Genomic DNA, 22587 nt, shown 5'->3' on the forward strand with positions numbered 1-22587 from the left:
GCTCTATCATTCATCCCACCTTTATCCTCAAAAAATTGGTCTGGGCCTTTGGCTGCAAGCATGTTAACTCATTAGAATGTGCAAGGCATGTATGCCACATCTGCTGTTTCTGATACACTTGCTTTTTCCTGTGTGGCATTACCATTAAATATTACCTAAATATAATGGGGGGGGGGTTATCCCTGCACAGACTGACACTGAAGTGTCTGTTGGCTTAAAATGGCCCACAAGGCCAGCTAGCCTAGTACTTACCCATGAACCTATGGGTTTGGGGACTGGCATAATGGTTAATGTGTTTACCTCACAAATACAAGATACAGGTTGATTGTCACCTGTGAAGGGAAATTGGCTAAGCTTAAAATGGCTTACAAGGGCATCTAGCCTAACACTTGCACCTATGATTTGCCCAGTTGGAGCTGCATTGCCATCTTTCTTCATTGGCTGGACATAGTTCATCCTGCACTGCACACCCTCCCTGCTTGATTCCTGCAAATTCTGTGAATCACTATACTGTCAGATTTCTACCTCTTAATCATCAGCAGCACATCTGCCCAAGAAAACACAAACCCGTCTATCTGTGTTGCTTGTTGAGACGCTGCTATAGGACCTTCATCCTACTCACATATAATCCTTAATTTGTAGTGTTCACACTGCCTGTTTTGAAGAAGCTGTTCTGTGCTCAGGTTCTTGTGCTCCGTTGTACAGCTAATGTTGTATTTCGACTTTCCTCAGTGCTGCTGCTGCTATGTCCTTTTTTCATGAATATCATTTTTGCTCATCTGTTTGTGGTTCAGAGTTGTATTATGTTTCCTTCTAGTGCAACAAGTTTTATGTAACAAATGTTAGTAAAACATGTCATCATATAAACAGTCATCCAATGGCACAACACACTTGGTTGAAACTTTAAGTTCTTTCTAGTCACACCCATTGCCATTTGTTTTAGGGGGATGGCAAGCTAATTTCTAGAAGTTTGAAAAAGAACAATAAGTCGAAACTTCCTTATTCATGCAAATGAAGAGAGACACTGTCATCTTTATCATCCCTCTGAATTGTGCCATATTAAACCAACTGAATTTGAATGTTTTTCTTAACGTGATGATTTATCTTACAGTCATGACTGCCATTACCAAAACAGGATGCACCATAATAACTATAAAGACTTTGAACAAAATGCAGTTATAACCAGCATAGCAGTGCTTTATATGATGGATATCATCATTTCATTCAGAACATAATTTCTCATAACTGATTTCTACACTTTTATATGTTTAAAGGTAAAAGAAAAAAACTTCAAACATGCAACATACACATTTTATCATGTTGTTAAGTCACCCTAGTTCAGGGGTAGAGGGTATGGTGGGTTAAATGAATATTGGTCATAGAAGATGAAGTATTGGTCTTGTACTTGGAAAAAAATGGCTGTTCAGTTAAATTAGTCTGCATTTTAATGCTATGGAAACTAAACCTCTGATACTGTAACAATTCAGTGAAAAGGGATTCATTAACACTAAGTGCACATTATATGTACACCATTCTGTGTGAATAAACAACACAAGCATAACTCCCACCATCTTTCTCCTAATTTTAGTTTTCCTACTGATTTTCCTGCAGCCTTAAATACTGAGGGGGATTCATAAAGGTTACTACAAAGAGTAGACTATGTGTGCACCTAGTATAATCTTTCTGAGTGAATAAACAGCACAGACAACGTGGTAGGGATGTTCCTGAATACAGATTGTGCACTCCTAGAATACACTTAGTGTGCACTTTAGGCTTTCATGAATCTGGTAGCATTTTACTCAATATATTTTGCTGACAATTGTTTAAAATGTCTTCATTGCTCTTTTCAGCTGATGCAGTCACAATGAATAATTTCTTACTGAAAGTACAAATACAATCTGTGTATTTCAGAATTAGAAACTAAATGTAACATTCACTCTTCTAACCAAAGTTTGGACAATGAGGAGAAACACTTTTATATATAATAGAATCTCAAACATAAACTGTGTTTTAAAGACCATGAAAGTACTGTCTGTTATAGCAGAAGTATGAATAAAGCTTTCCAAAATGGTTTGTTAATATCAATGGATTGCAGTCCATTTCTAAATAATCTCTCACTTTACTATGACTAGACATTGAAAGAAGTGCCGGAGAGTTACTCATCACATTTCTATTAAAAGTCATAGTTTCTGAGCCAATGAACACAACACGAGAGAGATTTATTTGCAGGTGTTTAACAAGGCATAACACACAGACACTGTAATGGAAAAGAATGCAGACACTAAAACATCGTTTTTGATCTCAATATTAGGTGACTGATTTTCCACACATAAATATTTAAACAGTCTGGCCATACTTCTGAGTTAATGTATATATTTTAAAGAAGGGAATACAGCACTGTGCGCTTCAGCGTGAGAACAAATCAGACACAGAGCTGTGTGGTGTGTTATGTTGCCCAAGATAGATGAGCATAAGAACTTAAAAGAGAACAACAGATTTCTTCATGAATCAGTTGCACTTTCACTTCCCTGTATCTGATTATATCTGCCTTTACAGAGACTGCTTGAAGTATTCTGGAAAAAAATGGGCAACTGGTTTGTGAATGAGGGACTTTCCATCTTTATCATTGTAAGTACATCACTTGTGCATTTTTCTAATATTTCACCTTGTTTTTCCTAATTTTTTATCTTTAATTTTGAGTCAGTAGTATAGGTGTGTAGATGTGGTCAGATGTGAGTAGATCGTCTAAAAAGATATCTTGTTTACTGCATATACATCACAGAGAATTTAATTCTGACAATAAGGAATATATATTTAGTGAAACTGCAAACAAGCAAAGTGATCATAAGAAATGTGTACAGCTTCATCTCTGTGCAGTATCTCAAAAGTATAGATTGTTAGTTAAAGCTGTATTTTAAACTTTGTACTTTTAGTAATAGAACAATGCATATTTTAATATACAAGATAATAAATCAGAGGTGTGTCTTTAACTAAGCATGGCTGCGTGGATATTGGGTCAAGCCTACATTATTAAGATCCATAGCAACTCATATGATTGTACTGTGCAAATAATAAAGAAGTCATCTCTCTTTCATTATGTTTAGATTCAAAATATTGCAACATGCCATCACTTGCTCTGTGTGTGTGTGTGTGTGTGTGTGTGTGTGTGTGTGTGTCTGTGTGTGCATGCGTGTGTGTGTAATATCTACACATTTTAATGATACTTCAAAAATGTGGCTTGTGAAATTCAGATCAGACATTGTAAGTAAGACTTCTTGAGCATCAGTTTCTGCCAGTCACATGCTTAAAAATATTTTGAAATGAGTTGGTGTGACCATGGAGTTGTTATATATAAGTTTGGGGGGTACTTGGCATCCTGAAAAAGCACTTACAAAGGTGTTTTTTGGTGTGACTGCAGTTTGGTAATTCCGATCCTTAGTGCAGATGTTTTTATTCACTCATAGTGGAGGCCTGGACTGCAGTGCTATGCTTCAGACTAACCAAATGCAGACAATTGTGCATTTGAAGTATATAATAAGATAATAGTAAATACTACTGTGAAAAAATGTATTTTTAAATTCTATTTTCTGTGCAGGCACTTCACAAAACTCCTGTAATCTTTCATGGAAAGTGGAGTGATAATGTCAGCCCAGAAAGACGAATGAGTTGGGGGTATAGTTAATTAAACAATTTAAGAAAGACTTAAAAGAAGAATCAACTGGAAACTGGTATAAAGATTGTTGGAGAAGGCCACTTTAAACTGGTAGTTACAGAGTTTGTGATTAGAAGTAGGATTTTGAAATATATGCATGGAATATTACATGACAAAGAGACTTAAGCCCTGTAGCTTAATGATCTAACTACATAAGGAAGGTAGAAGCTGGTGGATCAAGTCTAATAAAAGTGTGCAGCTAGAAACTGGTAGAAGGATTTAAAATGAGAAATGGCAGATTGAAACCTGCAGGGAGAGAGAGAGAGAGAGAGATGGATAAAGTAGAAATAATGCAGCTTCAACATGTAGAAAAAATAAATTAAGTTGAGAGAATTGTGTAACATAATTTGTGACTGGTGAAGGATAAAAGGAATATATTAACATATGGCAGATCCAAGCTAATAGACAAATGATATAAGCAGAAAAAAAAACACACTACAGTGGAAGAAAACAAGTTGGAAAGGAATACGCTGTACATTGTGGGCTCCCTATCAGACGATTGAAATGGCGTTTCCACGAATACAAAATGATCGACACATATTGTGCGAACTACCTAAACGCTGAACTACCGAAACAGCAAAATCTGAAATGTCGAAGTGTTTTGTTTGGCCCATCTGCGGTATAGCTCCGTAAGGTAAGTGTGCGATAGGTATGGACCTTAGGGTAGGGTGCGGGTTAAGGTAAGTGTATAGCTAGGTAATGTATGGAAGATTTAGTGTAGTGTTAGAAGTAGGGTTTTGTTAAATGTATTTATGTGTATTATTTATTTTGTTAGGGTATATCTCCGTAGGGGAAGTGTGTGGTAGTTACGGACCTTAGGGTTAGGGAGGGGTTAAGGATAGTGCATAGATAGTTTTGTATGTGGTGTTTAGTGTAGGGTTAGAAGTAGGGTTTTGGTGCTTTACTTTAGGGTTAGGAGTAGGGTTTGGTTAGTGTATGTATGTGGTTTATTTATTTTGTTTGGGTAGGTAGTATGTAGCGGGTGGTGGGGTTGGCCGACTATGACTGTTCGATGTTTTACATTTCACGGTTTAGTGCATTCAGTCTATTCGCGGTTTGATTAATACATGCCGCTCTTTTGGTATTCGCTGAAATGGATTTTCGTGGAACTGATATAGACCCGTACACTGTGAGCTGAGCAATGCTACATTTTCAACTTCAAACAAAATATGTTTGTTTATTTTTTTTTAAATAAACTAAGTTTGCTGATTTTTAATAATTTTTTTTTTCAGTAAGAACATGTTCAGTTTATGATGTAGATTTGTTATTGTAATACTGGTTTACAGCTGTTTGTTGTTGCCACCATAACACCCTGTATCTAGGACCTAACAGCATTGACAAATTATTACATCTAGAGCAAAACCTCTGCCGATAGTCTTCTCAGTGATACATGGCATTCGCAACACATTATACCATACTACAGAGCCTTCTGAAGATTCTTATCTCTAATTTTTTTGCCTTTGTGGTATTGGTGTTGTTTTTTTTCTGCACAACTTGGGTCTGTTTACCTAAAATAGTTTATTTTACTGTATTGCTCCCCTAGTGTGCTGTACTCAATCCAGTAGAAAATGTGATCTTTTTTTCAGGAGTATCTGGATACTTTGGCCTGATTTAAGAGTTCTCTTAAATCGTTCAGTCTTGCCTTTAATGTGGATCATCTGGAGCAGTCCAACACCCAGAGTCTCATTCATTTTCTTTTTTATTTTTCATTTCAATATTTGAAGACTACACTTTTGTATTTTATTAGTTATGTGTCTTAGTTTAATGTATCACATTGTATAACATCAAAGCAGCTCTCATTTTAACGAGAATGTACCTCTAATGTATGTTCCTTACCTCTTCATCCTGGTAGCTGACACTTACTACTATTTATTTTCTCTCTAGTGTTCTTCCATACTATTCTTATCTCTCTAATAGCGATCATCTCATTCACCATGTCCTCATTTTCCCTCCTGCATATTACTCCTCATCTCCTTCCATTGCTGTGTCTATTTTGGATTCAGAATACTCTATTATTTTTCATCTTCCTATATTATTAGAAATGTAGTCAATATTTTAAGTAACTACACATTACTTTACATGATATAGGCTACCAGTCTGCAAAATGTCTTACTAATTACAATGAATATTGTTTTCTTGAAGACAACCTCACCATGCCATATTTGTAAATGTGTTTCAATCTGTTGTGGAGAGGGGGTCTTATCCCCTTTTATTTGAGGTTCACCCACTTCTACCATGAGTGGACAACAGTGAATGCACCAAGGACTGGAATCCTCAAAATACATTTACTAAAAAAAAAACCCTGCCAAAAACATTTTTAAGTGTTTTTGCAGGAGAAGCAAGCTTCCCTGTACCCCCGATGTGGGAGGCAACTGCTCCACACCCCTCCAACTTATATATACCAACTCCCCAGTCAAACTATGTCAGAAAAGAGGGAATTCCCCCTAAAAGATAATCACTTCTTGCACAACTCACTGACAGTAATTTCCTGTGGAGGAAGTCTGATTATTGACAGGTTGAATATTGAGCGATTGATGCTTGAGTGTTCAGTCTTCATCCACCATTTGGTTGCTCAGTATGTCCCAATCTATTGTAAAAAGTTTTTCTTGTTGTGAGACTTTTTTCTCCTTGTATATAATTAATTATCGACTATTGTAAAATGATTGTGTGTGTTTGTGGATCCTTTTTCCCTAACTCATTGTAAAATATTTAATCTGTTGCAGGGCTTTTCTCCCCTTGTATATAATTGCCCATCAAACGCTGTTAAAGTGTTTTTGAATCACTGTGGAGCTTTTCTCCCCAGACTTCTGCTGAAAATGGGACATTGGCTCAGTCAGACTTTCCCCTGTTTCCAAAGGACAAATAAAGTAAATAAATAAAAATAAATACCATTTTTGTTTTGCTTACTTTATTGCCTTTATTTTAGTGTTTTGTGCTAAAGCACTTGTTGATGTTACAAATGTTGGTTTGCTTTTCATATCTTCTTTCTTTGTAGACCTGTCAGATCTCATTTCTGGAACACAGTTTGTATACAACATTTAAAAAATAATTAAGGCATGCTAGTTTAGACTTTACATTTTAATCAAATGCATATTAGCACTTTCTAGTTGTGTTTGGTCAGTTACAACTGCTTATAACTGTTTTTTGGTTTGCATTTCAGATGATGGTGTCATGAAAAAAGTTAATTACACTGTGATTTAGATTTGTAAAAATTACTCACAATTTGTATATGACACTTGGAAAATATCACAAGGCCTACAATATTTACTGTTTAAGTGAGTTAGTCCTAGCTTTCTTTAGTTTTCTTTAACTTTTGAAGTGAGTATTTTAAGGAACAACTTTACTGAGTAAAATAGGTATGGCCATTTTGGAGTAAAAAAATAAAAATATAATATGACATAGTTACAGTATTTCTGCCATACGAATATAGCACAGAATATCAAGATATAATAAAGCATGGAGTTTCAAAGTGGACAGTTTTACAGTCCTTAAGTTATGATGTGAACTTGAAGAGGAACAAATCAAACAACCATACTTAACTGGCTGAGCTGTTTTCAAAAAGTGTCCTGCATTTAGTTATACCCATAAACAGAGAATACATCAATTATGCCTCATGCTTCATTACATATACTATTGTCATTTTGGAAAGGCAGAAATGGTGCCTCATTGGGCAATTGTTGGACTGCCTGATGAATCATCATTTAGATTTTTCATTATTGCTCAAGCTTCCTGAAGTGACTAGCAGTTGAAGTAGCTTGAGAATCACAAGTGAAAAATAGAAGTACATTTGAAGAAAAAAAAGGGGTGGAGAAAGGTGTGGAATTATTTAAAAGATTACAGAAACTGTGCTTTTTTAAATTAAACATTTCAAAAGTACTGTATTATGTGATTGTGCACCTGTTCTATTGATATTGACAGCAGCTTTGGCTGGTAAGATAGTATTATTTTTCTTTTATACAGCTGAATAACTTGAAATAAATAATTGTGTGTGTGTGTGTGTGTGTGTGTGTGTGTGTGTGTGTGTGTGTGTGTGTGTGTGTGTGTGTGTGTATGTGTGTGTGTGTGTGTGTGTGTGTGTGTGTGTGTGTGTGTGTGTGTGTGTGTGTGTGTGTGTGTGTGTGTGTATGTGTGTACATTTGAGAGTTTGCAGTGAATTGTACTGTATGTGATTGGCAGCAAAGGCTGAGATATATTACTAAGGTCATTAAATATTTATTAATTTCATCACAATCAGATACCTAAATTATAAGCATGGTATTAAGACAGACTATGGATGAAACAGATCAATCACTGATATAACTTGATCACAGTTAAACAGTTGATTTTTAGCCTTGGTAGGGCTCTGGGATGTATTCTGAAAAGTGAGCTGCTGCTGGAAGACTGTTTAGCATGTGCAGCAGTGTTTGAGCAGTTGCTCATGTAAAATTATAACAACACCAAACAGACCTTTCTGTAATATAAACCCATTCAATTCCATTTAACTCAATCCACTCACTTGCTTTCTGCCCCCCCCCCCCCTTGAATTAAAGTCACCAGCTGCCAGTGTTCAATCAGTGCATTTTTAGTGAACTAATAAATGGAATTTCACAGATCTTTTCTTACACTTCATACTGCAAATCATTTTCTGCCTTCCCTTTTCAAATAAGACATCATGTCATTTAACACAAGATATGGACCTAGTTCATCTTGTTCAAGAATCACCTGAATAATACAGTACTGTCTCAGTGGATGCATAACACAGTGGGGACATGCTGCATTAGAGACTGGGCTATATTCATACAGCTATTCAGTATGAGTCATTTCAAAATGAAACCCTGCTCATGGCTCACTTTTGTCACATTTTCTAGTAGTTCCAAAACTTTTAAACAGAATACTGGTAGACATGATGATGGAAAGTGAGCAATATTCATTGACACTGCAAACATGTTTTTGGATTACTCAGTGTACGAGTCATCCTCTACTGGGCTATCATATGGTCATAAAGTCGTAATTATGCTCAACATTCATGTACTGCTTAATATTTTATGTTCCAGTTGAAGTGATGGCAATTTCATTACCGACCCCACACGCTGATATGCTGAATGCCAGGAAGTTTTCTAGTTAGCACTTGGATATGAATCTGTCTCGTTTTTATAAATGCCACTGTGGTAAATTAGTGGGGTACATATTTATGTGGTGATATTTAAATATTTCTTATGCTGCTGTTGATAAACCAACCTTCACTTATGATGGAAGGTGGCCTTGACAGAAGCTTTACAGAACCAGTAGCTGGTTCTATAAGCACAATCAACCCTTCAGGCTATTATAACCAACACTCATCTTTTACTGGAGCATAGTGGTTTCGTAATAAAGTACTGTAAGTCATTTTCCATGAAATGCTCAGTGTTACCTATTCTACTAGTTGCCTTTTGTTGTTCAGTCTGGACCAAAATCAGCTTATTGTTTTCTGGACAGCATTACTGTACCATATAGCACTGAGTCATCTTTTAACCACACTGCATACATGTCTGGTGCAATATGCAGATTTCAAATCTTTCCCACGTGGCAGTACAGTACTGTAGTTAATACTATTTTTCTGACAACAAAGTTGTTACTGCAGAATATAAAGGTACACATTTGTCACATGCTTTTATCTGACTTTTAAAATTACTTTCTTTAGGGTCTCTCAGAGACATGGACATAAACTTTTTAAAGTCTCTGTCATCTTTACTTCCAGAAGCACTTCTACCTGAAGCATTAGATACTTTTGTGGCTATCCCTTCATGTAGGTACAATGCAGGTCATAGTCAGGGGTTGAGCTTCATGATATAATCTCCAAGAATCCTCAGTCCCTTTCATCATCTCAGACTGTCAGCAGACTAAATATTTTATCACTAGCTATTACTAAGAGTCATGAACCAGCAACTTCATGTCTGCATCATCTACATCATAGATCTTATCACTAATGCATAGATTGCATCCTTGTAAAGTAAATAAAAATGTTTTTTATAACTTCATAGATTCATATGTACTTACTAGGTTAATTCATACCTCTCAACTGCCCAGATTTTTGCAGAATGTCCAGATCTTGCCCCATATTTTTGGTTTGTTTCTCATAAAATTGTGGTTTTCTGGCAAATCATTGGCAAATCCTTGAGGATTAAAGTCAGAAAAAATTACAGACGTTAAAGTTTCATACTTCATACTCTTCAGAAAATCCATGTTAATGCAGAAACTATTGTTCCATCAGCTTTCTAAGTTTGTAAGAGAAATATTTAAAAAGTGTGCCTAGTTTTGGTCCTTTGTTCCCCCATTATTTATGGCTGTGTCCAGATTTTTTTTCTAAGAGGTTGAAAGGTATGTAGGTTATTCATCTGTAAGGATCTTAATCAGCCTAGCCTTACACTCACATTTTAGTTTTATAGCCTTTACAGTTTGTGTACAAATAATCCAGAAACAGGCAGAACAACAATATGTTGGGACATGGTGCCCCTATCCATGGGGGCAGGGGCATTAAACCACAAGTGAATCTGCAGTTATCTATAGATTTGGCCAAGTTATTCTTGAACAGAATAAGAGAAGCATTTTGATTTATGTGGAGTGGAAAACAGTTCCATAGAAGGATAATTCCCTCCAAAATGTTCTATTTATGTTGCAGAAGAGACTGTGATCCCTTGCATGGGTGTTTATGCTGCCATTGGACTTGTGAATCTGTCTGACAAGCTAGTATTTGTTAAAGCTTTATACTCAAGGCAGACGTCTCTTCTCAGTAGCCTGTGTAATACTGAGAAGGCAGACAAGGCTTTGAGATGTCCCACATAGTTTTTTTTCTATTTAAGCCTTTAATTTTCTTAGTAAAGATGTATTGCAGTAGTTCCAGTTGTGCCAACTGTTTGGATAGCTACATACCAAAGGAGCATTATACTCAATGAGTGGCCTAGTAAATGGCAAGTACAGTGAAGTGATTACATTCCTGGACCTGGATACCATACCTTTAGATATAAGCTGTGCTATGAAAAATGACTTCCTTAAAACAGTGGATTAGGTGATAAAAGGACAGTTCATTGTCAACATAGGTTCCCAGGTCCCCGACTACATGATCAACTTTCAAGGGCATGTTGTCAGTGTGATAACTCCATAGGAAGCCATGCTTACCAAAGGGTGCTATAATACATTTCTTGGCAATTATGGTTTTAAAATCAGCTATTTGTTTGGGACAAGCCCTCTTAGATGGTCATGGTGTCCTTTGGAGAGTTTATGATGGTACCAAGTTTGCAGTCATCTACAGACTTGATCAGTCACAAACTCTTAACACTGGCTCTGACCTCTAAGAAATAAATGCTAAAGAGGAGTAGCCGAAGGACTGAACACCACTAGTGACAGGTCGTTTGGTGGAGGTAGAGCTGGGCCAATTTACTTTCCATTGAGTTACATAAAGATTTATATTTAGCTTAGAGAGTAGTTTATCTATGATACCTGAGTGTAGGATGGTACTGAATGCATTTCTGAGGTCTAGATATGCAATGTGCATTGATTTTTCCTCATCCATTGCTACAGTAACTTTTTTGAAGAAGTCAGCCAGGTTTAGTAGGCGGGAATTGCCCTTGATGAATCCAAACTGGCTTGGGTCAAGAGTCTGTAGGTTACCCATGTCCTTATTTATTAATTCCATAATGATCTTTTCCATAGTCTTATGGATGAAGCTGTTTAGGCTTATGGATCTATAAATATCCAGGTCCTTTGAAACCCCATCTTTATGCAAGGGAATGGCTGTTGCTGTCCTCCATTCAGCTTGATTTGAGGATGATAATGAATAGCATCTGTAGGAGTCTGAGAAGCCATGTTTCATGTTGATCAGTAGGAAGCCTTGTATGTTGTCCAGCCTCATATAAATAGTGTTCTTGGCCTTAGACAGCACATTGGAAGACTTGTTCTTGGGCCATATGGGAGCACTGTTATGTAATCTGAGAATATTGGAGAGGAGGTAAAATTTGAGTTAAATTTGTCTGTTTATAGATCACAGGACCATAGGATTATAGGAGTTCACTAGGTTAATGGCCTTGAGGCCCTTACAAGTCTAGCCAATAGTTTATCCCCCAAAAAGGAAACCTCAGTCAGCACCTGCCACCCCTGTTAATGAGGGACACAGATGGAATCCCTGGGACAAATTAGTAATTTCCCATCTACTCATCAAGGTTGCATTTGAAGAGGTCAGCGAGATAATCTTTTTGATATGTATGGGAAGTCTATTCCAGAGACAGGGTAGCTTCTGTGCAATATCATCTAGGTCTGAGTATGTGATGTCATTTACTGCTAGCGCTGCACAATGCTGAGCATTTGTTTTGAGGTTTATAACACAGTTATAGAAGACTTTTTGGTTACACTTTGACAATTTTTACCTCTTATCTGGCTTTACTTGATTTGATCAGGATCTTGAGTTCCTTGTTTAGTTTAGCAAGAGTGTTTTGGTGTCTGAAGAGTTACATTTATTTTGCATACAGTGATTTTATTTCTTTTATTATAAAGCCTATTTAGGTTCCCACCATTTGGATTAATTTTTGAATTTAGCAATGCATTTATTTTTTTTTTGGGGGGGTGGCTGTGCATCTATTTACATGTGTATATAATTTGTCAGTAAAGGATTCCACATAGATAGTGGGGTCATCAAGATGAAAGAGGCCTTGGCCTTTCCAATGGAATAATGTGATAAAGCCCTGACTACAGCACAGCCAACCTGGGTTCAATTCGTATCTTGGGTGAATGATGAAGTGTCAGGAATGATGGGCATTTTTTATCACACTACTCCTGGGAAGAGGGTGCTCGTTGGTGTTGCTCCCTAAAGGGAGGTGTGGTCCAAAGGGGAGTTGTCCTTAGACATAAGCAAGGAGCATGGGATGAGCAGAATGGGAAAAAAGTATGTTGGGCATATGATAGAACTCCCCCACCTGAGCCCCAGGATGTCTTGAGTTCCAAGACAGGCCTCAATAACATTGGAGGAAGTCTGAGAAGAGTAGGAGAATGACTGGCACAGAGTGGATGTGGGGCACTTGAGACCAGGCTAGCAATAATGAGGCCCAAAGGGACCAAAAAAATAAAAAACGCCTTTGCATAATCTCTGAATACAGAGGTACTGGAAGATGCTTCAGGTTTCAGTCTTATCCTGAATGTGACTGATCTCTCATCTGAATTGACCAGGGTGGAACTACAATAAGGACCAAATCCAGGATTTTGTCATTCCTGGTTGAAGTGCAGAGTTAGTGGTCCACGGAGATTGTACTGAAGTCCCGAACTTTTTAGATATACATGTTTCAGTATTTTTAAGTCTTTCTATTTATGGACAGGTAGACATTATACAGGGATTCCATAGTAGTTAGGTATGAGGTGTGAGCAGAAGGTAACATAGAGGGGAGTCCTATGGTTACGTATGATATGATAAAGGGTTTTGTTAATAGTAAGTTGGATGTGGAAGGTTCTATGCTGATATCTTAACTAATCAGTATGGAGGTGAAATTGTTTTTTACAAATATGCAGACACCACCACCTTTAGTGTCCTTCTGTAATTTGATAGGCCTGAACATGTGACAGGCATTGATATCCTGCAACAATGGAATACCTTCACTGGTCTTCAAGCTGCAATCTGTGGCAATACATATATCGATATTTTTCCATGGTAAGTGGTGCTTATAGAAAGTAAATGTTTTAAGAGGACCCCTGGCATTGAGCAGCAATGCCTTTATGTTATCTGGTTTCTGTGTTGTTATGCTGGAAGCTTTAAAAGACTGACATTGCCTAACACATTCTGTAGGTAGACAAGGATTTAGCCAATATATGAAAGCCTTGGGGGTGAGTGCAGGCCACCACTTGCAAAGTAGTTAGGACACCTTTTGAATGACATGGGAGGGTAAGCAGATTGTTGAAAACAATTAGCTTTGGTTCATATTATGGCATCATTCTTGGTGATGATAGAATTCTGCTGAAGGATAGTTCAAACCAGCCTCAGACACATATTTCAAAAGCTCTATCGTGTGTCTCTTCATATAGTCCTAGGATGTACGTTTCAGGTCATTTATACCCACTGTGACATGTATGCACTTCTGGTGCAAAAACTTAAATGCTTGCATACTGTGGCAAATTCTGGTGCTTGATAGACAACTGACTAAGACCCCTCCTGGCACAACCTGGTGAGTGGTGCATTAGTGTGCCTCACTATGGAGTCACCTATGACTAAGATATTGAATGTATGTTTCATGGTGGATGCTGTGCTGCCTGTATTATGCGTTTGTGAGATTGCTGAAGGTAGTTGCTTATTAGGTTACTTTAAAGAGATTTTTATGGTTTAGGTTTGATACTTTTAAGAGCCTCAGCATTGAAAAGTTTACGTATTTGGTCTGAACTGTGTGTTCTTTGTTTTGTGTGGTGTTGTTTGCTACCGACAACCTGCTTGTTATGTATCTTGGCTCCATGTGAAAACTTTGCCTCCAATAATATTGTATAACATTGAAGAACCATTATTCACTGTCCTTCTAAGTTACTAAACGGCAAAGAAGTTCATCATTAATAATCTACTTTTCCGGAACTGTCAGGCGTGGCCATAAAGGGAACTTGGATGTGGAAGGTAAAATAGATAAAAACTTGTTACAACAGGAGCTCAGGTTTTAACATTTGCTGCTGCAAAATAATTTCACAACATGATAATTTCCAGCAGAGCAAGTGATGCAACAGCCTGCCATAAAAAAGAAGCAGTGCAATGCACTTCCCTTTCTGCATGTCACCATTTGCTTGCTTCTGTATAATACTACCCTGTTTAGCATTAGTGTCTGCCTACATTTGGTTTTATGCTGGGAGGTATTAACCTTTTACAAAGAGAAGTGGGAAACCATGTCAGGCAAGTATGCAGATATCCAGAGTAGCAATCAGCACACAACATGCATGAAAGACGTGCTTGGTATGTTGGAAGAAGTCTGCAGTTTTTTATTCCTATATTAGATTATATGGCCCACACGAAGAAGACAAGCTGCTTAAAAATAAAATAATTTCAGGGGATATAGAAGGAGTCATTATGTACTGCAAAAAGTGGGTAATCTGAGATAAAAGCATGTGTACTCGGTGTTATTTATTTTATTTATTTTCATTTGTTAACTGGGTAGTGTCTGACAGGGCCAGTAGTTCATTTTCAGAGAAGACCCATGGAGAAAAGCTCCAAAGAAGAGTACCTAGATTTGTACATTTGCAATATAACTATTACAATGATCACAGTACATAAAGTAAAATACAATTAAAAATTCAAATTACAAGGTTCTTAACATGGTATCTAAAAGCAAGTAACAGTGGTGGTCAAATCAAACAATAAACAGTTGTACCATACTTGTTGATGAGAGTTTTTTTTTCTTCTTAGGATAACAAAACATGTTCTGAGAGTAAGAGGGCTTAAATAGCCAGGAGGTAATTGAGAAAGGGAAAAAAGACTTAGAGTTTTAGACATTTATGGGTTAAAGTGTTTAGTCTGGGTGAGAACATGAGCAAAGCCTATGTTATGTTTAGAGAAATATTCTTTTAGGGTGTGTTTAAATGTATGTGTATCATTGATGGACAGAATATGCTGTGGTAGAGAGTTCCATTGTTTAGCAATGACATGGGAGTTCAAGGAGATGCCATGAGAGTTCTGGGCTTTATTAACTTTTAGCAATATTTTATCAGCAGACCTAAGGGATATTAGGTTACTATAGGGTTGGACAAGATCAGATAGCGCTGGGCAGTTGTCAGGTTTGTATAACACTGTGTGAGCAGTTAGCAGTTGATTCAGGGTGAGAAGATGAGGTAGCTCTAACCAATTTAGCTGGAGAGGGCAGTACAATGATAAGATCTTTAAGACTGATTAGTAGCAAATTTGGGAATTTTGTTATAGCAAGATTAAGAATATTTAGGTCAGATTTGAGAATATTGGTAAATATTTGAGAGCAGTATAGAAGGGAAGATAATAGATGGGTTCTAGCTGTTGCAAGTCTGGCATGGTCAGTGAGATATGTTTTAGCCCTATAGAGTGAACCCAGTTTGACATGAACATTTCTAATAGTTAGTGCAAGATGTTTGTCAAACTTAAGTCCACTATTAATTGTGATGCTGAGAAGTTTTGTATGCTCATCAGGCTCTGTTTTAGTGGCATTGGAAGAGGAAATATAGATAGGAGGTAGACTGTTAGCTGTCGGGTATTATGGAAGACCATAAGCTTGTTTTTTGGGGGTTAAGAATAAGCTGATGGACTGTTAGGTAATTTTCAATATTGTGGAGGGCTGCTTGAGTTTTGTCTTGGAGTTCTTTTGATAGTGGGGGCCGAGCAGATTAGGGAAGCATCATCAGCATATTGTACAATTGATGCTGAGTTAGCTGCGGTGTTAATGTCATTAGTAAAAATTGTGAATAGAAGTGGGCCCAGGATTGAATGTTGTGGGACTCCAACGTTTATAGGGAGTTAGGAGCAGAGTTTATTGTCCCATAAAGTGGCTTGTTTCCTATCAGACAGGTAGCTATGAAACCACTTTAGGGCTTCAAGGCTGGAATGATAGAAAACTAGTTTGTTAAGAAGTATTTGATGTGATACAGTGTCAAAAGCTTTTGACATGTCTAGGAAGGTAGCAGAGACTAGTTGTTTTTTGTTTTTAAGTTGAGTTACAGTATCAGTAAAGCTGATTAGAGCTGTACTGGTACTATAAAATGCAAACCAACCAGAAAATGCAATACAATAATTATTTATTAATTATTCCTTTAAATTGAGAGTTAGTAGGTTTGCTGACCTCATTTACTTTGTGGTTTATACGCAATGTCCCCTGACGTGTCTAATTAAGTATTTGAATGTAAAAGACGTTATATGAGGGTATATAGAGGGGTTTTTTTGTATATTCATTTGTGCTTATGGTTTGAAAAAGCCACATTACGTGGTGAAAGCGCTAATCTGGTATTAAAAGTCTTTATTATAATTTATGTGGTTTGGAGCCTTGCTTCACATTACTGTTATTCCTATTTTTGTTGCTGTTTGTACTGGTACTATGCCTGGGCTAGAATCCATGTTGTGTATTAGATAATAGATTATTTAATAGGAAAATGGTCTAAGATCTGTTTGTGTATACATTTTTCTAAGATTTTTGACAAGTGGAGACAGAATGGCTATGAGTCTGTAATTGGATATGTCAGTAGAGGGACCACCTTTATGCAAGGGTATTATGTGAGATATTTTCCAGAGGAGAGGTACATATTGTTTGCAGGTAGAGTGGTTGATGAGAATAGATATAGGGTAAGTGATGGAAGTAGCAGCTAGTTGTAGAAAGTCACCAGGTAGCTGGTCTGCAGCTAATGTACAAGGTTTTAATTTGGAAAGAAGAGTTGTTACATAACTTGCTTGGATTGGTTTGAGATGGAGAAGGGCAGAATTGTTTTTGAAAGTTTAAGTTATGGTCAGAGGTGTATTAGGGACTTTGTTGAGTAGAGAGGTTATTGAGGTAATAAAGTGGGAGTTCAATTGTGTGGCTATGTACTCATTTTGATTGGTCAGAGTTGAGGCTGGGGTAGAGGGTTTTCCTGGGTTGAGAAGGAGATTAATTGTTTGCCAGAATATTTTAGGATTATTCTGGTATTTTAGCAGATTGACAGCCAGGGAACCCATTTGGCTTTGGTGTGAATTTTTCTAACTGGGGCTAGATCATTAAGTATTTGTTGGAAAGAAGCATTGTCAAGTGGAAGAGTTTTCAGAGGAGTACAATTGTATTGTAGTAGTCGAGAGTTAAATATTGATGGAGAGAAATGTTTTTTATTGCGAATATAGTGAAATGAAATATTAGAGGAATTTTGTAAATGTTTTCTAATCAAGTAGGTAGGGAAGTGATCGCTTAGTGTGTCTGGGAGCCACCCACCATCATATAGCAAAGCAACACCACACCATTCAGAGTATAGGAACATTTTCTGGAAAGTGTATATAGTTTCTGTTTACTTATCATTACGTTACAATAAAAGACACATGAAATAAGGCACACAGACAGCTGCTGCATTTTATATTCATTTTTCGAAGATATGAGCTGCAGTTCAATGTTTGGAAGAAAAAAATGTATAAAAGTGAGAGATTTGTACCACAGCAGATAGGTCATGCCTAAGTCTGGAACAAATTATTAAAGCAAAGAGTTCTCATTTCTTTTGATTTCCACTTATCTGTGTAACATTACATTTAGTCAAGAGTTTTTAGGATAAGCAATATCAGCATGTACAGAGTCAGATCTTTATCTGAGTGAGAAATAGTTCTAACATGTGCAAAGATTCTAGGTCATAATTTTACTGTATATTCCCCACCTAAATTCTTCTGATAACACAGTTGTCAAATTAACTGTGTAATTTTCACAGTGAAGTCTTCTTGCTTCAGGATGTATATCCCTAATTGATCAGATCATCAATTTGTATTTTCCTTTAATTCCATTTGTAAGGAAGATTGGTACTCCCTTAACATCCATGTGTCTAATTCTAAAGGGAAAGTCCGGTTAAGAAGGTACGAGCACCCCTTACATACGGAAAGTGCAGTTTGGAGATAGGTGCTGCAGTGACAGTTAATGTGAACTTGTAAAAGTATGCCAACTGTTTAAAGAGGGTAGGTACAGTAAAATGACATGACTTCAGATTTCATTCTATTTGATATTATTATAGTGTTGGTCTGAATTTTCTGAAGCAAATATAAGTAATACATTTTTAGAGATGAGCATAAACATTGTGCCATATACAATATCAAAGCAGACAGTGCTTGATGCAAAATGTGTATTGTTTTTGATATCTATTTTGTTGATAAGGATGCCCACGGACATTTTTCTTGGAGCTGAAAACTCCTGTAATGCACCATGAAGGAATGAACCAATAATGCCTCACTATCTAAGTTAGTGGATAGGCTGCTATATTTCCATGAAGACTGCAACAACAGGAACACCTTGTATTCTAAAATGACAAGTTGTCAACTAAGTTTTGTAACTGGAAGACTTTACATTGAAAATAAACATGTATGATTATGGTTTAATAGTGAAACCACAATGTGACTAAACAGATGTGCATCTAAAGAAGTACATTGTTTCCGATTAGTCAGAATATGTTGCTCGTGTTTGTAAGGCATTGTACAGTATCTACCATGACATTATTTTGTAGGTTTGGCCAGACAAAAAGTGAGTAGAGAGTGAAACTAAAACCTCAAAAGTATGCTAGAATCCTCGTTTTTCAAAACAACTTACCATTATAACACGAAGAGTGAAACTGGAAATCAAATTAAATGCTAAACAAAGATCATTGAAAACTGCAGACAAAACTCTTAACCTTTAGAAATAATCCAGATAGACAGCAGACACCGTAGTAATATTTTATCTTCATTATTCTTTCGAAATTAGACTTTCCATTTGCTATCATTAAATTGGTTGATAAATATTATACATGGACTGTGTATTATTTAGTGAATGTAATGCAAATAAAAAGAGACAATTAATATTATTGTGCTAACTGTCACTTAAATAACAGTTTATTAATTGGTTGACTTAGTAACTGAGTAATTGTTTGGTCTTCCAGGACCTGGTTTCTGATATGACCGATGGGAAAATAAAAAAAAAATATTGAAAGAAAACCTAAACAATATTGCACATTCTAAATATGCTACATTAAAAATTAGTATTTGTGATTTAATTAAACATAATTCATATTTATTGTGCTAAATAACTCACATGAATTCATGTACAGTCCTACCATCATGACTGGTTTTCTTTTTCTTATTGCTGCTCATTAAAAATTACTGTAACAATTGCAAAATTTAAGGACAAAAGAGAAGATGACAAAATCAAGAACAGGAGAAATAAGTCCTGGAAAATGTATCCAAAATCTAGGTAGACTTCTGAAGGATATCAATTGGGGGGGGGGGTTCCAAATGAAGGGTCCAATTACAGAGCACGTCCTTTTGTTTCTGCTGCACTGTTGGACAACAATGGCGTATTATGGAGTTGTGAAGACAAAACTATGTGCCTGTAATGATAAATAAATGTAACCCTAAATGCTTCAAAGCCAGTTCCTTCATTTTTTTTAAATTTCTAGCATGTCATTTAATAAAAAGTGACTTAAAAAGAAAAATAAAGTGACTGTGTAACAGTAGGTACCTTATGTCTTACTCATATCTCACTTTTTAAAATGTGTAGCATTATTTACAATGCACAGTGAAGGGGATAGAATGTATTACATCACACTGATTACTTAAACTTAACCTTAACTTTGCATGAAGCATGACATGAGTTAGTTACATAAAACAATACTTTTGATTATATTAGACATTTTTAATATATAAAGCATTTTTATGAATTTTTTTTTCTCAATGTTCAGCATCATATTACTGTTACATTAATACTAACCAATGTTGTATATCCTGCCAAGGATACCATATGTCTAGCCAATATATAAAAGCTTAGGCACTCCTTCCACATACACTCTACAGCTGACCTTAGCCATAGGTCTGAGGGCTGTGTGCTGGTACATAAAGGATGTACACTGACCAACATCTTCAGAATTTTCTTGCTGCCAGTTTGGCAAACATGAAAATAGTGTCTCCTCTGTCTGTCAAATCATTTGAAAGGAACCTGACTGCCTTTGCCAGTAAAAGCTAAATACCCTGTTGGGGACCATTCCTCTTTTTCTGTATTTTAAATTCTAGAATTTTTGTTAATGTCATTAAAGACAGGTAAATGACTCTTTTTTTTTTTTTTTTTTTTTTTTTTTTAGTAAATTTCCTGCAAAGACAGACATACTTTTGTGTCTTATTTTATTTAGGACATGAGCTTATTATCAGTGAGTGTACTGTCTGCTGGGTTTTTGTCCCCAGAATTTGCAAAGTCACCTTTCTTCTCTGAAATTTTATTTAGTGACCAAGTGGCTTAAAGCTTTAGTGTGAGACACAATATTTGATGACATTCCCACCAAAAATGTCCACTCAAAACTGAAAAGCAAATCCAAGAAATCAAAGAAAGTTGGCACCCCCTCTGTTTCCTTTGCTGTGTTGAAGTTGGGCATACCTGTTGAGGTAAATGAAAAAAAACCCATGGATCCTCCATCCCCAGGGCCTGCTCCCTCTGTTGTAATCCCATTAGAGGCCAACATAGAGCACCCTTCAGGCACGTAAACTCTAATGGGTCAAATGGCCACTAAGGCCTCAATGGGGGGGGGGGCACAGTTAATGATTTCAGAGGATCAAGATGGAGTGCCTCAGAGTTTAGTTTGTGATGGAGATAGTTAGGCCCTATACAACTAATAGCTTTAGGTACTCTAAAGAAAAATAAATAAAATTCAAAGAATCTTTCTATTTTAGCCACTCATGTATTAAAAGACTCTCATCAGGAATGTTAAGATTTTATTCAGGGATTATTTAAAGCTGTGATAGTTTAAACCCCCTGATGCTTGTCTGGTCAGGATAAAACAGACGAACATTCGTGGGTTCACTTCAAGCAGCTTTATTACACACAAACACATCAGGAATGAGGCTTTGTAACTTAAACTTAAATAAACTTATAAACAGACTGACTACCATACTCATACATGTTAACACTCTGGCTGTTCTCTCAAAATGGCACTGCTGCCTGCATGTGCTCACAATTTATATGCACGTGCTTACATCTGGAAATGCTTCTTAAAGGAACATACACACACTCTGATCTACATCCTCCGTCTTTGAGAAATAGCTGATATATGAAATGACAGTATTCAATGACATGCAATTTACAGAAACAATCTTTTGACATGCACTTATACAAAACAAATTCTTTAATATGCGATCATACAAAATTAGGCACATATAAAACAACCATGTACAGGCTGCTGTGTACTTTACACTAGGTCTAGAAATATGACCTGATCAAGTAACATAAATTTCAAAATTGAATCTAGCAATGGGGACTGTCTTCGAGGAATTCTCAACTTTGGGGACATCTGGGACATCATCTGGAATGAGAATGGCTACTGGGACATGTTCTTTGGTATGAACGTTGTCAGGGTTGCTCTGAGATCTACAGTCTGTATCACAAGTACAATGTTGCAATATCATTTCTGATACAGGAAGAAGATGTCTGCTGTTTCTCCTGTACTGTACACCCTCAAATTCCACTGAGTAGGATCTCGGTTTGGTACATGTACCTATCACTTGACCAGTTCGATCAAAGCCTTTCGCTGTTTGCATCTTCACTGTCTCTCCTTCTTTTAACTGATGAAGAAATCTGCTTATTTTATCATAGATGGACTTCTGAGAAGAATGTGTCTTGTAAAGTTGGGCTTTAATTGCTCTGTTGTTTTTAGCTTTAGGCTCCAACAAACTAGAACTGATAGGCAAGGTTGTTCAGGTTTGCCTAGATAGAAGTCTCTGAGCAGGCGAGCCAAGTAAATTGTCATGGGGTATATGAGTAAATTAAAGAAGATATCAGTATTGTCACACTTTGACCTCTCTAGTAATTGCTTTGCACTCTGTACTGCATGTTCAGCAAGGCCATTTGACTGTGGGTATTCAGAACTACTAGTAACATGGATAAAGTCTCACTCTTTTGCAAATCTCTGAAACAATTGACTGGTAAACTGAGAACTGCTGTCAGAAATAACTGTGTAGACTACCATGGACTGAGAAATGATGTTTCATCTTAGTAATAACAGCACTGGTCATTAGGTTAGGTAGCAAATCAATCTCATACCATTTCAAATAACACAAATAGTTCAACACACAAGATAGCAGTGAGGCAGCCAAGCAGTATACGAACCAAAAAACCTTTATTACATAAAATAAAAAATGGTAAGCACTTTTGCGAGCTTCTTCAGACCAGCAAAAGCATCTTAATCAAACAAAGACATTTAAATATAATTGGTCA

The 22587-nt window shown here is 36.6% G+C and overlaps 1 protein-coding gene across 1 annotated transcript in view; it reads left to right on the plus strand.

The window, feature by feature from the left end:
• The first annotated feature begins 2520 nt into the window (after positions 1 to 2520).
• The window catches only part of LOC122802686 (cytochrome b-245 heavy chain), a 430240-nt gene continuing 410173 nt past the window's right edge, over positions 2521 to 22587 (plus strand). The window contains exon 1 of the mRNA XM_044072409.1: positions 2521 to 2628. Within this exon, the coding sequence (XP_043928344.1) occupies positions 2584 to 2628 (45 nt within the window). The 5' untranslated portion in view covers positions 2521 to 2583. The remainder of the gene's footprint in view (positions 2629 to 22587) is intronic.

The sequence above is a fragment of the Protopterus annectens genome, chromosome 5.part0, assembly GCF_019279795.1.
Source record: "Protopterus annectens isolate FY-2018-M chromosome 5.part0, PAN1.0, whole genome shotgun sequence".
NCBI lineage: Eukaryota > Metazoa > Chordata > Ceratodontiformes > Protopteridae > Protopterus > Protopterus annectens.